This window comes from Sporothrix schenckii (genome assembly GCF_000961545.1).
Source record: "Sporothrix schenckii 1099-18 chromosome Unknown Cont41, whole genome shotgun sequence".
NCBI classification, from domain to species: Eukaryota; Fungi; Ascomycota; class Sordariomycetes; order Ophiostomatales; family Ophiostomataceae; genus Sporothrix; species Sporothrix schenckii.
This window is the reverse complement of record NW_015971142.1, coordinates 3,150,560-3,167,819: the sequence shown is the minus strand read 5'-3', so window position 1 is coordinate 3,167,819 and position 17,260 is coordinate 3,150,560. Positions and strand designations below refer to the sequence as shown.

General features: G+C 53.1%; 6 protein-coding genes and 1 non-coding gene across 7 annotated transcripts; 2 read left to right on the top strand and 5 right to left on the bottom strand.

Annotated features, from left to right (window-relative positions):
• Positions 1-1,476: 1,476 nt before the first annotated feature.
• Positions 1,477-4,910, top strand: SPSK_06925 (tryptophanyl-tRNA synthetase; the record flags this gene model as incomplete). The annotated part of the gene is made up of 6 exons (XM_016733595.1): positions 1,477-1,524; positions 1,632-1,831; positions 1,922-2,263; positions 2,342-2,465; positions 2,530-4,557; positions 4,626-4,910. The coding sequence occupies 6 exons, from the start codon at positions 1,477-1,479 to the stop codon at positions 4,908-4,910; spliced, it is 3,027 nt and encodes a 1,008-aa protein (XP_016591353.1).
• A 463-nt stretch (positions 4,911-5,373) lies between these two features.
• SPSK_07571 (tryptophanyl-tRNA synthetase) lies at positions 5,374-6,690 on the bottom strand (the record flags this gene model as incomplete). The annotated part of the gene is made up of 1 exon (XM_016734230.1): positions 5,374-6,690. The coding sequence occupies one exon, from the start codon at positions 6,688-6,690 to the stop codon at positions 5,374-5,376; it is 1,317 nt and encodes a 438-aa protein (XP_016591352.1).
• A 427-nt stretch (positions 6,691-7,117) lies between these two features.
• Positions 7,118-8,245, bottom strand: SPSK_07680 (mitochondrial 37S ribosomal protein RSM10; the record flags this gene model as incomplete). Its single annotated transcript, XM_016734337.1, has 5 exons — positions 7,118-7,329; positions 7,412-7,848; positions 7,939-7,974; positions 8,058-8,122; positions 8,192-8,245. The coding sequence occupies 5 exons, from the start codon at positions 8,243-8,245 to the stop codon at positions 7,118-7,120; spliced, it is 804 nt and encodes a 267-aa protein (XP_016591351.1).
• A 672-nt stretch (positions 8,246-8,917) lies between these two features.
• On the bottom strand, positions 8,918-9,795 carry SPSK_07848 (nucleolus protein required for cell; the record flags this gene model as incomplete). Its single annotated transcript, XM_016734502.1, has 2 exons — positions 8,918-9,289; positions 9,550-9,795. 2 exons carry the CDS (start codon positions 9,793-9,795, stop codon positions 8,918-8,920), a joined length of 618 nt encoding a protein of 205 aa, XP_016591350.1.
• A 2,415-nt stretch (positions 9,796-12,210) lies between these two features.
• On the top strand, positions 12,211-13,413 carry SPSK_07638 (uncharacterized protein; the record flags this gene model as incomplete). The annotated part of the gene is made up of 3 exons (XM_016734297.1): positions 12,211-12,546; positions 12,618-13,322; positions 13,402-13,413. The coding sequence occupies 3 exons, from the start codon at positions 12,211-12,213 to the stop codon at positions 13,411-13,413; spliced, it is 1,053 nt and encodes a 350-aa protein (XP_016591349.1).
• A 551-nt stretch (positions 13,414-13,964) lies between these two features.
• On the bottom strand, positions 13,965-16,439 carry SPSK_07076 (Rab GTPase-binding exocyst subunit SEC15; the record flags this gene model as incomplete). The annotated part of the gene is made up of 3 exons (XM_016733745.1): positions 13,965-14,747; positions 14,821-16,317; positions 16,389-16,439. The coding sequence occupies 3 exons, from the start codon at positions 16,437-16,439 to the stop codon at positions 13,965-13,967; spliced, it is 2,331 nt and encodes a 776-aa protein (XP_016591348.1).
• A 468-nt stretch (positions 16,440-16,907) lies between these two features.
• On the bottom strand, positions 16,908-16,991 carry SPSK_11217. Its single transcript has one exon. It is a non-coding gene; the product is annotated as a tRNA-Trp (tRNA).
• Between the last annotated feature and the right edge of the window lie 269 nt (positions 16,992-17,260).

The following is a 17,260-nucleotide window of genomic DNA, read 5'->3' as shown; positions in this document are numbered from 1 at the left end:
TCAAAACAGAATGCCGAGTCGTGGCTGGCACCACACGATACTCTGGTAGGAAGGAGCAAAGAGAGGTTTTGATCACTTAAACAGGGAGCGGGGCAGGAGCGGGCAGCTGCGGGCTGCGGCGGCCAGGTCAGGAAGGTGCACAAGACACAGTGCTTCCTTTGGAATTGATCACAAAACGGACTACTAATATTATGGGGCACGTCGCTAGATTGAATAGAACAAATGGTCACGTGTAGCTGTTATCTCGTTTCAATACGGCACACAGTTGTATTCTTTTCCTCCTCTGCAAGTCCAGGAATAGACAATTTATTATGTGTATTTTGGCGATATGCGGTTATGACCGAGTTGATAAGGGAATAAACATGTTGCAATGGGAAAAGGCTCTCTAAGCCGGCGCTCTGTGTTACAGATTTATGAAAAATCCAACCAGCCTTCGAAAATAGAGACATAGCCACATATGCAGATGACTTATTATTGGCGTATAATATAGTATTTTATTTTATCATTTTTGTAAATTGCTCAACGAAATTTATTCTGAGGGCCGTTTTTTGTCTTTTTGTCTATGTTTCCTGAGGGGAAGGGGTTGTAAAATTAAAAAGGTTTCCTAGATACGGAGATTTATGATGTTATTGCCACTAGAGTACTAATAAAGCCCATCCCAAAAAGACATCATGAAATGATTGGTTAAATTACAAGAGTTGCACTTCTTATTTACTTTCATTTCAACTATGAAGTCATGCAATCTTCATCCTGGCTCTGCAGCCTTGTTGACAGCCTTATACACTGGATATCATGTGACCCGCAGCAATATTGACATCTTGGTGGGGCATTGATTTCACAGCCTAACAAAATCGCAGGAGACGACTGGGCCGACTCAAAACCAAAAACAAGAGGTTACAAGTGGCTAAGCATCTCACGCATCACCACTTGCAACATACACCCGAGCGGACAAAAGCACTGGCCATGCTGGTATCACGTTACTAAAGGGGGGGAAGCGTCAGAGGAGACACAACTGTCTTGGGCAGTCTTGAACGGAAACTGAAAGAGGCCGCCTTTTCTGTGTTTTGCTTTCGTTTTTAAGGTCTCTGTCTGCCTGGCCTCGCTGATCATTGTCCGACCTAACACACTCTCTTGAGCTCGCTACATCCTCCTCGCATTCCTCTACTCCCTGAAGAAGAGAACCCAAAGCCCTCTGTTTTGCGTGCACAACCCACCGGCACTTGGCAGGAAGAGTGACCATCTCTCACCAGACGAGTCTTTTTTTTTTTTCCTTTCTCAGTTCCACGCCGAGAACGAGTCTCGGACTGCGTCACTCGGCTTGAATTAAGTCCTGTTCACCACTAGAAGTCCGAACTAGTTGTGGTAGTCTGATTGCCTTCACGCCCAGCACTGACACGCAGGAAAGTGCCTTTCTCACACTCTCACCTTTATCACTTTCCCGTGGCTTTCAACGAAAGTCATGACCTGGAGTCCACAATGGAACACCAAGCCTCGTTGCCGACGTCTATTGACGAGGTGGAGTCAGTGAGTCTTTCTCTATTGCTACGTCGGTCGCTGTGTCTGTTTCCTGTCTGTATTGCGGACGCGTTATTGCGGAGCTTTGGTGACTCTCGTCTGACCGCTCGGTGTAGTTGATCTTTTCGTTGTACAATCCGGGAACTCCTCACAGCACTATTGCTACGATACAAGAAACGTTGCAGCGCCTGCAGAAATCACCTGAAGGTTGGATGCTTGCACAGACACTGTTGGATCGCCAAGTTACCACCGCTGCGGCCGACCAGGTCAAGTTCTTTGGAGCCCTGACAATCATCATTAAACTTAACACAGAAAGGTGTTTGATGCTTCCCATCTATTCTGTTCATGGAATATATTAGACAATATCTTGAAATACGTACTCGGTCCCACTAACAAAACATCACAGCTCATCTTTATCGGACGACGATGCCACCGAACTGCTTCAAAATCTCCTGCGCTGGCTGGCCAGCTCTGCCGGCGACGTTGCGGCCGGATTATCGACCCAAAAGTTGTGGCAGGCCCTTGCAACCTTCTTCATTCATTTCCCCATGTTGTGGCCAAACTGTGTCAAGAGTTTATTGGTCTGCCTGCGGACCGGCCATAGCGTGACGCAAGAGGATGTTGAACGCGCACCAAGCGTCACCGAGATCGTTGCCGGTCTTGACTGGCGACTTCTACGTGTTGCTCTCGGATTTATAAACACCCTTGTCACGGATGTCGGCAAGACTGACATGCGGATCCCAAAATTGTTTGTTCTTTGCGGAGACAAAGAAAGCTGTATCTCGATCGGGTTATTCGCTAACATCCCATAATTTCTACTCCGCAGCTCCCTCGTGCATAACCGACTTCTCTACAATGCGTCGGACGTTTCCGAGCTCATTCATGTTGGTTTGACATCGACCGCGCAAGACTACGCCGCACTTAGAAGAGAGAGCATCCAGTCCCTCCAGGTAAGTGCACTGTCACGTAGCCCCGTTGACAATGCAAAAGGCTCCTTGCTGATACACTGTACAGTCGTGGATTCTCTACGCGCAGCGGGTACCGGCCGGCGGCGATGTTCTTGTTGGCCCGCTTAGGAACCTGGTCAATCCCACCATCGCTTGCCTTCAGGACGAAGAGCTCTACGAGGTATCCATCGAACTGCTGATCGATATTCTCTCCAACTATTCCAACTTCTTTACAGCAGAGCACTACGCTGCGATCGCTCGTGTCTTTGAGAGCTCTTGGGGTGCCGAGAGCCTACAGCAGCTTCTCAACGGTGACTTCGACTTTGAGCCGCTACAATACGGTCTTTTGCTATTGGCGTTTGGCGATGCAAGAGTCGAGACACTCATGCAGAGCTCCGACGACCGGTCGCGGAAGATCTTGGCGTCACTATCCACTCTTCTGACGGCCAAAGGCCACCCAGTGGCCGAGGATTTCATTTTTGTGCCTGCCCTCGAGTTTTGGGCGACGTACATAGAGACAATGCTGGACACAATGTACTCCAGCGAGAACAAATACGAGCCGTGGGTCGAATCGGCGTTGGCTCTCGTCAAGGAAGTTGTAGGCCACTGTTGGGAGAAGATTCAGTACCCGCCAGTGAAGGAGTTTATGAGCTGGGATTCGTCGGACCGCGCAGGATTCATCGATGCACGGAAAGATGTTGGCGACCTGCTCCAAACCGTCTTTACCGCCGCTGGCCGCGACCTCATGGCCATCTTCACGGACCTGCTCCTTCGTTCGATCTCGGACAAGGCATGGGCGCAAATCGAAGCGACAGCATTTTGCCTTGCGTCGCTCTCCGATTGTGTGTCCGACAACGAAAGCTACGATGACATTTTGGACAGCATCTTCTCGTCTTCACTTTTCGGTCTTCTCGCCCTCGGGGAGGAACAGCTGCCGGTGCGTTTGCGCCAGACGGCCCTGTCTCTGATCGAGCGATACTCCGAGTACTTTGAGCGCAAACCGAATCACCTTCCGGCGGCCTTAAACCTCTTGTTTGAGGCTGTGGCAACGCCGACGCTCGCTCTACAGGCATCCAAGTCGATTGCAACGCTTTGTTCTTCTTGCCGGTCGCTGCTGACGTCCGAGGCCAATGCTTTTCTCCACCAGTACCAACTGCTTCACGACAACCCGCAGCTGGACTCGCTCGCGGAAGAACGGGTCGTGAACGCGATCGCGGCGATCATCCAGGCCACGCCTGACAAGCATACACGTCTTCAGCTGTCGGAACAGCTCCTGTCGTATATCGTGCGCGACGTGGAGTTGTGCTTGCGACTGAGTACCGATGCCAATGGCCTCGACAGCAATACGCCGCTCATGGGCAAGGCGATCAAGCAGTGCCAGCAACAGCTGCAAGAAGGCCAGCCTGCGCCGTCGGTGAGCGAAGTGCTGCTGCAGGCCGTGCTGATCCCGCTCCGCTGCCTCTTTGGTATGGCCCGCGGCTTGCAGTCGGCCACGGAACACCACGTGGACCTGGACAGCGACGACAACGGCAACGGAACAAGCGCCGCGAAGAAGACACTGGCTGCCGCTGAAAACAACCCGCAGCTCCAGGCCCTACAGTCCCACATCATGGCCATGATACTCTCCGTGCAGGCCGCATTTCCACGGAGCAACGAGGTGATTGACGTTATCTGCAGCATCTTTAAGGCCGGCTTTTCTGAGACGGAGCCTGGCCCCCTGGTGTTCCCCGCAGAGATGGTGACGGAGATGTTTGTGCATCAAAACTCGCAGACACCTTACATCGGCTCCATTGTGAACACGGCGCACTCGTTCGCCAGCTCGCTAGCTAAGCATCCATCGAAAGAAGGGGCAAACAAGAGCCTTGGGGTGCTTGTTCCGTGGATTTTTGGCCTCCTACAAGCGCTTCCGGAGCCGGACGCCGACACGGAGCTCACACAAAGGGGCATTGAGTTTATTGACCGAGTCATGCAAAAGAATGCGGCGGCTTTGTTGCAGGTCGAACCGTCGTCCCAGCTGGAGTTCTTTTTCATGTTTACTTTGAAAGTGCTTGATGGTCGTGAGCCGTTGCCGAAGGGAGCTTCGGCTGATTTTTGGGTGAGTTCGATTTTATCCTTTCCGTCCCTTTCCCGGCAGTTCTCACTCTGCTAATACTAGCCTTGTAGACAACATTCTTGACGCTGAGGCTGGATGACGCGTCTCTCAAGGCCATCGTTAGCAACGCAATGGAACACCTTGGGCCACTGCTGGCGCAATCGCTGATCAACAACATTGGCGGCAACGCCTCGCGGAGCGAGCTCGACAAGCTGGGCGAGCCGCTGAAGAAGATGGTGGTGCAGCACGTGCGGGCGAATACATGGCTGGAGCATGCTCTCATGAGCCCATCATTCCCGAGTGACAAGGTGACGGCCAGCGACAGGGCCTTTTTCCTCAAGAAGATCATCAGGTAAGCCGAGTCCATCCCTCCCCGTACAGCACTTGCAGAAATCGTTTCTAACGAGTGTCTCATCTTCTGCCCTCATAGTCTTCGTGGAGCTCGGCAAACGAACAACGTCGTTCGTGAATTTTGGTTGACTTGCAGAGGCTCCACCTTTGCATATGCTTCGTGATGGTGGAGCGAGTGCAGAATGGAGTGTGTATTTGTTTGGTTTCTTTCGTCTATTTTAAGTTTTGTTTGGCGATTTGCATCTGTCTCTTTCAATCCCCACACCAACACTACGCAACAGACACGATAAAATAAAAGGCAATTTCACAAATCAGATAGCGAACAGGATAGACGATGAATGGAATTTGAACCTTTTCGTTTCAAAGCTGGCTTCAGCTGCCACGGATGCGTGATTCGATACTCTTACACAGCAGATAGATACTGACGTCTACATCGACGTCCTTCTACCCTGGCGCCACACATTACAATTACAGGCCAATTGCCGTTCTCACGGCATCCATGGTCTCTTCACTGTTTTTTTTTGCTTTCTTGGCACCATGCTCGGCGACACGGTCGAGATATGCGCCACCATCACGCTCCAGCACGTCAGTGAACCGTTCACGAATACTGGATAGGCGCTGCACAGCAGCATCGGCCACGCGTTTCTTGAGCTGGCCCAGTGACTTGCCGTGCATCTCCGTGGCGAGAGCCTGTGCGGTGGCCTGCACGCTGGCGTTGGACGTCGTGGCCGCGCTGTAGGGACTGTTGTCGTCGCCTTCCATCAGGGCCAGGAGTTCCAGCAGATTGGACACGGCCGGCCGGTTTTCGCGGTCGTAGGACACGGCATTCGTCGAGTCGGTCCGGGCACCCATGATCTTGTCATGGATCGTCTTGGCGTCGTCGGTGAGCAGGATGCGCGAGCGCGCGTCCGTGCTCGATTTGGACATCTTTTGCGTCGGCTGCTGCAGTGACATGATGCGGCGCGCGGGCGAGAGCAGCGTCGCGGGTGGCACAAGCAGCGGTTGGCCGTGGACGTGGTTGAAGGCCGCGGCGCATTCGCGGGCAAACTCGAGGTGCTGGCACTGGTCTTCGCCGACGGGGACGTGCGTGGCGCGGTGGACGAGCACGTCGGCGGCCATGAGCACGGGGTACGAAAAGAGGCCGAGCTTGAGGGCCGCGCGAGCCTTGTCGTCGGCAAACGACGCGTCGTCTTTGAGGTGCAGTTTGCTCTTCCACTGCGTCATGCGTGACAGGTACCCGACCGACGCTGTGCAGCTCAGGAGCCACATGAGCTCCGAGTGTGCCGATGCAGCCGACTGGTAGAAGAGCACGCACCGGTCTGGGTCCAGGCCGATAGCCAACAACGCGGCCAGCGTCTCGCGACGCCGCTGGCGCAGGACTGCGCCGCTGTTGTCGCTGGCCGTCTGTACGGACGTCAGCGCATGCAGATCCACGACCGAGTAGTATAGCTGCGTGCTCGTGTCGCCGGCGGCACCCTCTTGCAGCTGGACCCAGCGCAGCAGCGCACCCAGGTAATTGCCCAGGTGCGGCACGCCGGTCGGCTGGATGCCGGAGAAGATGATGGCGCCACTTGGCGCATCTGTAGGCGATGAGGGTGGTGGCGATGGTGATGGAGACGGCGGCTGCTTTTGCTCTTGTGGAATCTGCAGCCTGCGGCCTTCTGAGAGACAACGACGGCATGGGCTGTAGAGGAGAGGTAGTGAGGCTGCAGAGCTGCTTTTTGACTGGGCGTTCCGAGACCGGCAAACCCGGGCTGCAGAGAGCAGTGGCCGGGCAATCTGCATTGTGTCCGTGGAGAGCGAATGCAAGAAAGCGGTATTCTAGAACGCGATGCAAACAATTATGAATTGACTAGACGAGGCGGGCTCTGTTGTGGCCGTCGTTGAATGCTGGTGGAATTGGCGGGAGAGGCATCTGGTGATTTTTTGGCGGGCATAAAATTTTAGTGACTATTCTAGGCCAGACTGTTTACAGCCCGCACGGATAACGAGAAGGCGGCAGTTAGCAACACCACATTAAGAGCCTCGTCATGCTATAAAACATATCAAATAATTATACTGTATTTAGCAATCTTTCTTAAATGAGGACCTAACGGCAGTCGTTAAATGTGATTGTGTACAACTGGGAAAACGTGATTTTTTCTACTAGTACAAAGTGTGCAACTCAAACGCTCTCTTTCTAGACATATCATGACCCTCCTTCGTCTCTCTCCTATCTGCCGCCAGCCACCATTTGCCGCGACGTAACGAGCTCCTCCTTGATCCGCTGGACCGTCTGGGCATAGCCCTCCTTCTTCGCCAGCTCTTCCAGGGCCTTGGCCCGGGCCACCGTCGTAGGAATCTTGCCCGCGCCCGCGTGGTCCCATTGGGGTTCCAGCAGGCCCTTGGCTTCGCCCGCTGCAGCATCCATGGCCTTGCCAACACCTGGAGGGGGTTAGTGTGGTTAGTACGCCATTGTTCAAGGATCGAGTGAACGGGGACGGGGACGGGGAGGAACACAGCGTACCAAGCTTTTCAAACTCCCACATGTTGGCCTTCATGCCGATGCCCGGGTATGCGTGCTTCCGCAAAAACGCCAGCCAGATCTGCACCGTCTCCGGATTGCCGTCACGGATCTGGATCAGCCGCCGCGACGTGATGCGCTCAAAGTTCTCCTGCGACTTCTTGTGAATGAAATGCGACCGGGGCACCGTCCAGCGCTCCGTGATGCGCGGCAGCGGCACGGGGCCGAACGCCGGCAGGCCGAGGTAGTAGGCAGCGCGCAGGGCAAAGTCGGAAAAGAGGATAAGACCACGCCTGCTGTACGAGCGCAGCTGCAGGTCAGCCGAGGGCACACCATACTCGGCCTCGCGACGGAGGGGTGCCAGATATAGCGCCTGGACGGAGCGGGGGACACGCGCGTTGTCAGTGGGGCCACTTTCAGTCGTCGTCGATTTCGTTGGTCTGTGAGAGAGAAAGAACAACGTGTCAGTTCTAGATGCTGGGCCACGAAGAGAGGTGCAATCGGACGTGGTGTGCAACGGGATAACCTACAGTTCATTGGCCTGCTGTGAGGATGTCGACGACCGTCTGCGATCATGGTAGAGCTGTTGTTAGATGAATCGGCACTCAAAGTATATCGACATTCCCTTCGTCGCACTGCGAGAACTCACAAGGAGCTGTTGAAGCGGTACTGTGCCGGTCGCATGACCTGTTGCCATGCACATCTTGCGGTCGGCTAAGAACGAGGCCCCATTAGTCACGGAGATTGCTTTGGGTTTCGGATACCATTGCGGCTTGGACCTACCATCTGGACCTGAAAGGTCCGCCGAAGTGACCGTATTAATGGCGGTGCGTTCATTTTGTGTCGCTGTGTCGTGAGGGAGACGAGGGATGTCCTCCTGACTCGGCTCGATGCTGGCCTAGAAAGATTTGATGCTGTCTGCAGATTTTTGGCGCGTTCTTAGTCTCGCCCAGCACCGAAGCGGCACCATACCGTAATTGATAGAATATGCACTGTATTACACACTGTGTGATTTTTAGGGAGCTTTGAAACAATCCCCAACATTAAATCTTATAGTCTCTTCACACTTTGCCTTGAGTTGCAGTTGATTATTCATTTCCTCGGCAATAAACATGTACTAATTTGTCTGTGCTAAGAATTTGAGAACCGCTGCAAGAGCCTTCGCCGTCTAACGGCGGCTCGAGCGAGGCATATTTGCCTCGCTGCAATGCGTGGACAACACAGCTGGCATTTCAGCTCTTCGTTGAGCGCTCTCTGGAGCTCTTTAGCAAGCCCGTTGTGTTCGTTCGGCATGATTTCCGTCTTTCGACGGCCCTGTGTGGAAACACCTTGTCGGGTACGTGGCTAGACGAAGGCCTGCCAGGGCGCGGCACATTGGACTGCCCTGGCTTTCGCTGCAGAATTTATTTGTATGATCTGGGGTGCTGCCTCGTGCCGCACGCCCTGGCCTTTCCAACTGGTGAAGAAAAGCCAAGAGCGATACGAGCGAGGCAGCAGTCGTTGGCCATATCAAGGCCGGCGACGTCGACCAGCAACAAGCTTCTTGTAGAAGCCCTTCTTGCCGCTGGCATTCTTCTCCTGGATCTTGTTGTACCGGCGCTTGAACTGCTGGTTGTACTCCTGTGACGCCAAAACCTCTTCGACCATGGTGTTTTTGCGCTGCTTGCGCGTCAGGCGATCACGCTCGCCCTTGGCCGTGCCCTCCAGGATGGTGCCAAACACGGAATATTTGGGAATCATGTTCTTGCGGTTGTCTTTCTTGAAGTGCTGCTTCGGGTCAAGGATGCCACGCATGCGCAGGATCTGGAACTCGCGCTTAGCTTCGGGCGTCAGGACGGTCTTCTGCAGACCAAACCAGTCGGGGCCAGCACTGTCAGGTTCCTTTTGCCAAGCAGTTAGTTTCGAGTGTCTTGTTGGTGAAACGTGACAAAACAACATAGAACTGCAAAAACAGTACAAAATAAAGAGATCAGAGTAACTATGATAAAGAATAAAATCATGTGTTTGCAAGGGGTCACCCATAACGAGATCACCCAATGCCTCAATTTTATTGGGATAGTTTTCATCTTTTCATGCAGTGTGTTGGAAGGCGCAAGGCGGAAACAAAGCAAGGACAATCAACAACCATCAAGCAAACGTACCTTGTTCTTCTTCTTCTCGAGCTGCGCGACACGGATTGTCACGCCGTCCGTCTTGCGGGCCGTGACCTCTTTGCTGGCAGCAGCCTCTTCGGCCGCCTTCTTGGCCTCGTTGGCAACGGAGACTTGGAAAGGCCGGCCGTGAGCTGCCAACACAGCTGCGTTATTCTTTTCAGCTAGCCGTTCTTCAGCCTCCAGAAAGAGGGCGTCGATCTGACTTTCGGTCAGATCTTCTATTGTTGTCGCCATGGTTGTGTTTGTGGATGGAACATGCAAAAAGAAGAGAGGAAAGAGAGCTGGAAGAGCAGACACGCAAGTCGGACATTTCATTGCAGCAATTTTTTCGTCGTCCCTGAAGAAATTAAGTGGGGACCTTAACTTAGTCATCTTGATACTAGCGCGTACGCCAAAATCAGTCTGAAAGTGACTAATCATGCCTGATAAACAAGGCGACGAAATCGCACTGCCACCAATACGACATACAACAACGTACAACGTAATGCATGCTGGCTGTCAGATGCCCACCGCTGCTGTGCTGGCACGACAGCACGATCCACACCGGCACGCCGCGGGGTGGGTTGGGCACAGGCGCGAGGCCACCACAGTCCGACTACGTTGGAGGCCCACAATGCGGCGGCTGATGCCCAACCAGCCATTCACATTTCACTGACCGCTTTTGTTGTCTTGCGCGGAAAAGCAACAAGGAAATGCAGAGAAAAAGACACCCAAACACGTAAGAGACATCCTTTTGCGCCTCGCCCTCCCACACGCCTACACCAGCTGCAAGCTTTTCCCCCACCCGCAAATCTTAAACGTTATATACTGGGATGTCTTGTTCTTGAATTTCCGGACCCTATTTTTCGTTACCTGTCGATTCCTGCCTCATTCACAGCTTTGGACGATAAAGAGATCCAGAAACAAGCGCGAAGACAGGAGCCCGTGCTTCCTTTTATTTGCTATTTTATTTTTTATTTATATCACCGATTGCGTTCCTTCCTAGAACAGTCGACAATCTTTAAGAAATACACGCAAAACGGACTCTGGAATAAACGCATCCAGTCAAAAATAAGGTGCGTCATTTCGTCATAATTTGCTTTTCTATTCTACCCACTACTTTTCGATCTCCCAATGCCTCGACCATGCACGGTGTCCTGCTATCCGTCTCTTCTACTGGCTCGTCCGGTCGCGACCAACGAATGGCTTGATTGAAATTCGGGGCCATTTTGTATTATTCACCTGAGAGAAATGGGCAAACTGAACAGAAAGAGCTGAGTGGCTCCATTTGTGGATGGGCCCTGCCTTGTCGAGCAATCAAAATACACGACTTCTCCCCAGCGAGGAAGGCATGACCGGGCCACCGAGGGGCGCAAGTGAGAGAAGGAGAGTGCGCGTGCTCCATCCAACCAGACCGGGCAAGTGCGCCATTGCCTTTCACAATGCGCCGGTAGTCTGGCACATCTTCCTTCCCATTGTGTTTGTTGAAGAAAGTAAAATGCGGCAAGACGGAATGGCAAGGACGACCGACGACTCCACCGGCGATTCGTCCAATCCTCGTTCTTGTCGGCGAAGCTCTATCATCACTGGCCAATCACCCGACTCCGCCAATCAAGGCCGCGCCGCGGAAGGAGCAAATCAAGAGCCAGCAAAGGGGTGCCAAAAACGAAAAAACGGACTCGTTGGTCTGGTCTTTGTCCCAGCGAACGGCCCTGGTCGACCCCAGTCTGACCAAGATGGCGGGCGAAACGGGGTGGAGGAGACGACTTCTGAACCAACGAGAAGCAAGCTGCGAGGCGCCCACCTTTTCCCCTCGTAAAAGCTCTGAGAGCCTTCCCGGGCCTTGCTTGGCCTTGCCTGGCTGCTTTGACAAACAAGGAAGGAACGAGGCACGGCGACCCCGCTAGGCCGGATCGCGAAGTAAACAAAACTGGGCGCGCATCCGCACCTGCCTTGTCACCTGTATACTGCAGCCAGCCTCTTCCCCCCCAGCAAGCGGGCACGTTACCAGCCTTCTCATGACCGCTGACGTTTTCTGAGAGCTGTGATATTCTGCGTTTGCTGCTTTCTTTTTGTTCTTTGTTCTTTGTTTTATTTTAATTTTTCTGTCAGTAGTCTTCGCGCAACCTTTCTCTCCCGCCTGCTTGGTCCGCCTGTCGCCTAATTGCTATCTCTGCTTTCACCCGGGAGAAGAAAATCACACAAATTGGAAGCTCTTTGTATTTTTGCGTTTACAAATCCGTTAGACTCTGTCGCAGTCCGACTTTGTTCAGCCGTCTTTTTTGCCGCGCAATATTCCTCGCGCCTCACCTCGTCGCCCCGTCACTCGTGCTGCAGTCCATTCCAGGCACACTAGCCCAGCCACACGCGCCAGCCAACTAAACCCCCACTACTAGAAGCATTATCCTCCACGACCACCGAAAACCGGCCCGGAGCTTCTTGCAAGCTTCCTCCGTTGTCTTCAACACCGCATCGACCCATTGGCGTCGTCGCCCATCCATCATCGCTGCATCCTCTGCTTTGCGCATCGCCTCTCCAAATCACCATCGTTGCGCTCGCGCTCCAATTCGTCGGCCATGGACGCCAACAACCAACCCGCTACCAACGCCACCCCGGGCAACGCCCAGGGCCAAGCCGGACGCGCCCAGCAAGCCGTGTACGATACAAGCCATGGCGGCCATTACGGTACGTCGTTTGGCATACACTTTCTTCTTTGATCGCCCTGGATTGCGGTCAATGGGCCTTGCTCTGCCCTTCCCGTCCCGTGCCAGCCGACCTCTCACCTGCATATGCGACCAACGTGCTAACCCTCGATTTCGCATGTACTCTAGGCGCCAGCGCTGCGGTTCGTGTCCCAGTCCTCCCTCCTCTCACTGCGCAAGCATTGCGAGCTGTTACATTGGATGCGCCATCGCCCCTTTCGACGGTGCCGATACTAACTATGCCTTCCAGCTCTCCCAACAAGGTTATGCGCCTTCAGAGCTTTACACAGGCCCATGGGCCAACGTGCGTCCCAACTCGATCCCAATCTTTGCATTTGCCGTTGCTCACAACTAATGCTTATTGTCCGGATCTAGGTCCACCAAGGTCTCACGGGTCCGTACAAGGACATCCTCACGACGTACTGGCAGCAGACCATCAACCACCTCGAGAGCGACACACATGACTACAAGTTGCACCAGTTGCCCCTCGCCCGTATAAAGAAGGTCATGAAGGCCGACCCCGAAGTCAAGATGATCTCTGCCGAGGCGCCTATCTTGTTTGCCAAGGGTTGCGACATCTTCATCACGGAGCTCACCATGCGCGCCTGGATCCACGCCGAAGAGAACAAGCGCCGCACCCTCCAGCGCTCCGATATTGCGTCCGCACTCGCCAAGTCCGATATGTTTGACTTCCTCATTGACATTGTTCCCCGCGAAGAGGCCACGAGCCACCCCAAGAGAGGCAGCTCTAACCCAAGCGGGGCCGCTGGTGCCAACGCCGCATCAGCGAACGTTGCCGCTGCGGCGGCCGCGGCGGCGGCTGCAGCGGCGGCTGCCCAGCAGGGCGTTGCTGGCGGCGCCGGTGCCGGCCAACAGATCCCAGGCGCCAACCACGCGCTCGCCGAGTACGCGTCCATGGGCACGCATCCTCTGGGTGGTGAGGCTGACTACCGGCAGCCTGGTATGTATCCTGTGCAGGGCCAAACAGGTGCTCCAGCCGGCTATGGCCAGGGCCAGGCGCCAATGTATGCGGACATGGACCCCAACATGTACAACACGTATTCCATGCCTCCTCCCCAGGTACGTAATGCAAGATGAGTCTAGGCGCCTTGTACTTTATGTATTTATAATTGGTATATGAACTGACCAACATATACAGGGCGGCGCATAATAGGGCGGAAACATAGGGCTACCATGAATTGTCCATTTGTGCTTGTTGGAAATAGTGGCGAGCGGTTCTTTTTTCTTCTTTACGTACCTTGTTTCCCCGTCCAACCTCTACACTATTTCCCTTCACGTTTTAGGTTTCTATTCCCTCGCGATATCAATGTTTCATCTTTCACTTTTGCTTTCTTGTCCTAAAGTTATTTTTGTATTCTTTTAAAGATGGATATTGGGCAAGAGGAAAATATATGTTCTTGGACCGTTTATTCTAATGCTACGTCGGTGTTCTTCGTCTTGGCTTTTATAGTGTATCTGCAACTGCTCCACTCAGAAGAGTTAGCAATTTCTTTACATTTGCATACTTTATTTTTTGAGCACGTCGAAATCATCCGCTATCTTGCAACGCATAATCTGACTTTCCAGAGACAAGGAAACAAATCGAAATAGAAGAACAAGTACGCTATATAAAAACAGTATATACAAAAAGCTGTTCCGAACTTTACACTCCCGCGTACATTGACAGGTCATTGATATCATGGCGCAGCAGAGCAGTCACGCTCACCGTAAACCAAATCTGCTCGAGAAGTTGGCCAAGCCTTGTGCCGCCCGGTTCGGTCCCTCCACGGCGTGTGTCACCTTCTCTAGCAAGATCGCACCGTTTTGGGCATTCACACGGCCAAACTTCTTGTTCCGCGTCGTGATGTCGTAAAATTCGTCGGCGTTCTCGGCCTGCATCAAAGCCACAGACTGCTGCAATTCATCCAGGTTCTGCTCCAACATGAATGCGTTGTCGAGGCTGCCTACAAACTCGGTGAGGTACTGGACATCGCGCGCAAGGTCGGCGACACCGTTGGGGTTGATGTACTTGACTTCAGGAGCCAAGGGGAGCATCAGAATGCGGTCTGCAGCGTGGTTCAGAGCGTCGTAGTAAATGAGCTCCTTGATTTCTCGCGGCAGACTGAGCAATGTTGAGCTCATAATGTTGGACAGATACCGGGTGAGTGTCTGGATGTAGTTGCTCGGCTCCGATTGCGGTGTCGGGGCCATCCAGTCGTACTCGGCCGTATCTACTAGATCGTCAATCTTGGAGTTGACCAACTCAAAGATGCGCTTCTCGGCCGTCTTTTTGTTGCTCCGGAATTGCTCTGTGGCCGTCAAACTGACAGGCCCACCAGCCGACGTCGACGAACGTGCCCGGATCAGTAGCTGCTCTAGCTCTTGGCCAGCCGTTTCGAAGTGTTCCAGGTTGATCAGAATTTGCACAATCTGGCCAAGGTATTGAGAGCTTAACCGTTCCACAAGAGACTTGCAGATCTTGTCGTTCAAAAGCTCATCCAGAGACTAAAACGTTAGCAACAACCATACGACTTTGCGGTTTCCTTATATTTCCTTCTACTGGTGCGAGGGGGTTTACCTTGCGCAGTGTCTCGTCGATGACGCTAGCATGCTGGAAATGGTCGTCGGAGAAAAAGTAGAATTGGTTAAGAAAGTTGCGGATGTCAATGCAGCAGAGTGGGTACATCTGAGAAAATGGCAGGACATAAGGGAATGTCAACTCGGATAACGGTTTTTCCTGCGTAAACCAGCTGACATTGACAACCTTCTCGTACTCCTCAAGAGTGTTGATCGTCATGGGCATGTAGTCGTCGGTTGACACGATTTCCTGGAAGTCTTCGCTGAAGCGCCGCTTCAGGAGCTCAGCGTACTTGTCAAACAACCGGAGCAAGAAGTTGTCTAGCATCGTGACCGAGTAACCCCAACCCTCCATGGTTTGGATAAACAACGCAATGACGCCCTTGACTTTCAAGAGGACCTCGGCGTTGTTAACGTCGCGGAGAGCCTTCGTGATGAGATTGATGACTGTCTGGCACATGGAGTCCCATAGCTCGTCCACATCAACCGTTGACCGCAGCTGTGGTGCCTTCCGCATGGTGGCCTTTTCAATAATGGCAAAGCCTGCAACTCCCTCAAGAAGACTGCTAAGTGACGAGCCGTCATCATCGTCCTCCAACTTTACCGACGTTGGCATGAGCAGATCCTTTTGCTGTCGCCGTGTTGCCGCGTAGTCGGCACGGAACCTGTCGCTCTGGCCAAGGGCGTCGTGGATGTGCAGGGCCTCAAACAACGGTGTAAAGTCCACGTTCACTTCGTCGTTGTCGAGCACGTCAAACTCTTCGCTCTCATCGAAGACCAGCTCGATGGCTGAGTTGAGCTTGAAGTGCTTCAAGAACCCATTCTGCTCGACGCGCTCCTTCATTCGCGTACGCCGAATGTCCGTGTGATAAAAGGCAACCTCGCCCAGGAATTGCGACGTCTCGCGCACGCGGTACAGCCATGTGTTGAGGTCGGTCATGACCGCCTCGGAGATGGTCTTTTGCGACGCGGGGATCGAGCGCTGGATCAGGTCGGCCAGCTGGTGCTGTGTGGCGTACTTGTTCTGGATGATGGGCACCAGATGCTCATTCTGCAGATCTTCAAGAGACTTCAGTGCCCCATAGTACTTCTTCTTGCGGATTAGCTCGTGCGCGTGGTTGACGGCATGCAGGATCCGCAGCGACTCGCGCAGAGCGTCTGCTGCATCAGAGATGTTCTGTCGGACCGCCCGGGTGTCGACGAGATTGCGCTTTTGCTCTGCAAGCTTCTCAGTACTCGCTTGGATGGACTGGTTAAGCTCGAGGATCTCGGCCGTCAATGCCACGGTGCCTTCGCGGACCTTTTGCAGCTGGTTGACGGAGCCTAGAAACTCTTCGTGCTTCGTGAGACCGATTGTCTCGATCTCGGCGTCACGGTCGTCGACATATTGCGCCAGGCTTTGCGTCAGGTTGACCGGCCGGCCGCCGTTGGTAGTCGCATCGCGTAAGACTGGGATAAGTTGGTCGATGAAGTCGGTGTCGGAGGAAGACAAGATGATCTTGGCGGCAAATCACGCAGGTCAATATCCGGTCTTCAGGGCAAGTCCTTTGGTGGTTGTAGAAAACTTACATCTTGCACGGCTACGCCGTAGTCGTCGTATGCCTGCGGCCGCCGCGGCATGGTCGCCAGGATGTGTGCGGCAGGAAATACTTTAGCGCCTGTGTTAGGCCACGCTCGACAGCAGCGTCTATTGAACCATCTATCCTAGGATGTAGTAGGCAAAGAACGGAGGTGATAGACTAAATCGGATGTCGTGGTTGGAGTCGGTGTCGTCGTCACATAAAAAGGAAGCTGCTGCATGTCATGTTCGATACAAGGGCAGGGACAGCAACCGCCGCTAGGCTGCCACCAATCTAAAACAGCTCCAAAGCTCTATCATATTGATGCGGGCCAGGCGGGGAAATGCACGTGACCTTCAAAGGCAACGGTCCCACCACCAAACTGGCAAGAACCTCCACTTACGGGGAGTGTTTGATGTGGAGGCTAAAATGGAGTTGTGCCCCGTCGAGAAGACGGCTCCAAGGAAGGCCAGTGAAAAAAGACGCAAAAAAATAAGAATCACGCTTTTGGAGGTAAAAATAACTGAGTTGAACCAGGCCCGAATTGAACGGACAATCTTCGGGAAGCACCATTTTACTGGAATCCGACGCGTTACCATTGCGCCACTGGTCCGTTGCATACGCACGGATTCTGCTATCTCGGCTTATGAACCAGCAACACCGGCCGGGCCATTATTATGCGCCACAAATACGGAAATAATACTGTGCACTATGTGATTTTTCTATAGCTTTTGCATGGGAGAAAAATCAAAGGTTCTGAGTTGAAAATAGCGCAATTCTGTTTACTCCTTTTTTTTAAAAAAAAAAATACACAGACACCTTTTATTTATTTATTTTTGGGACTGGCAATGAAAGACTTGTGACTAGGTGCTCATGGAAAGT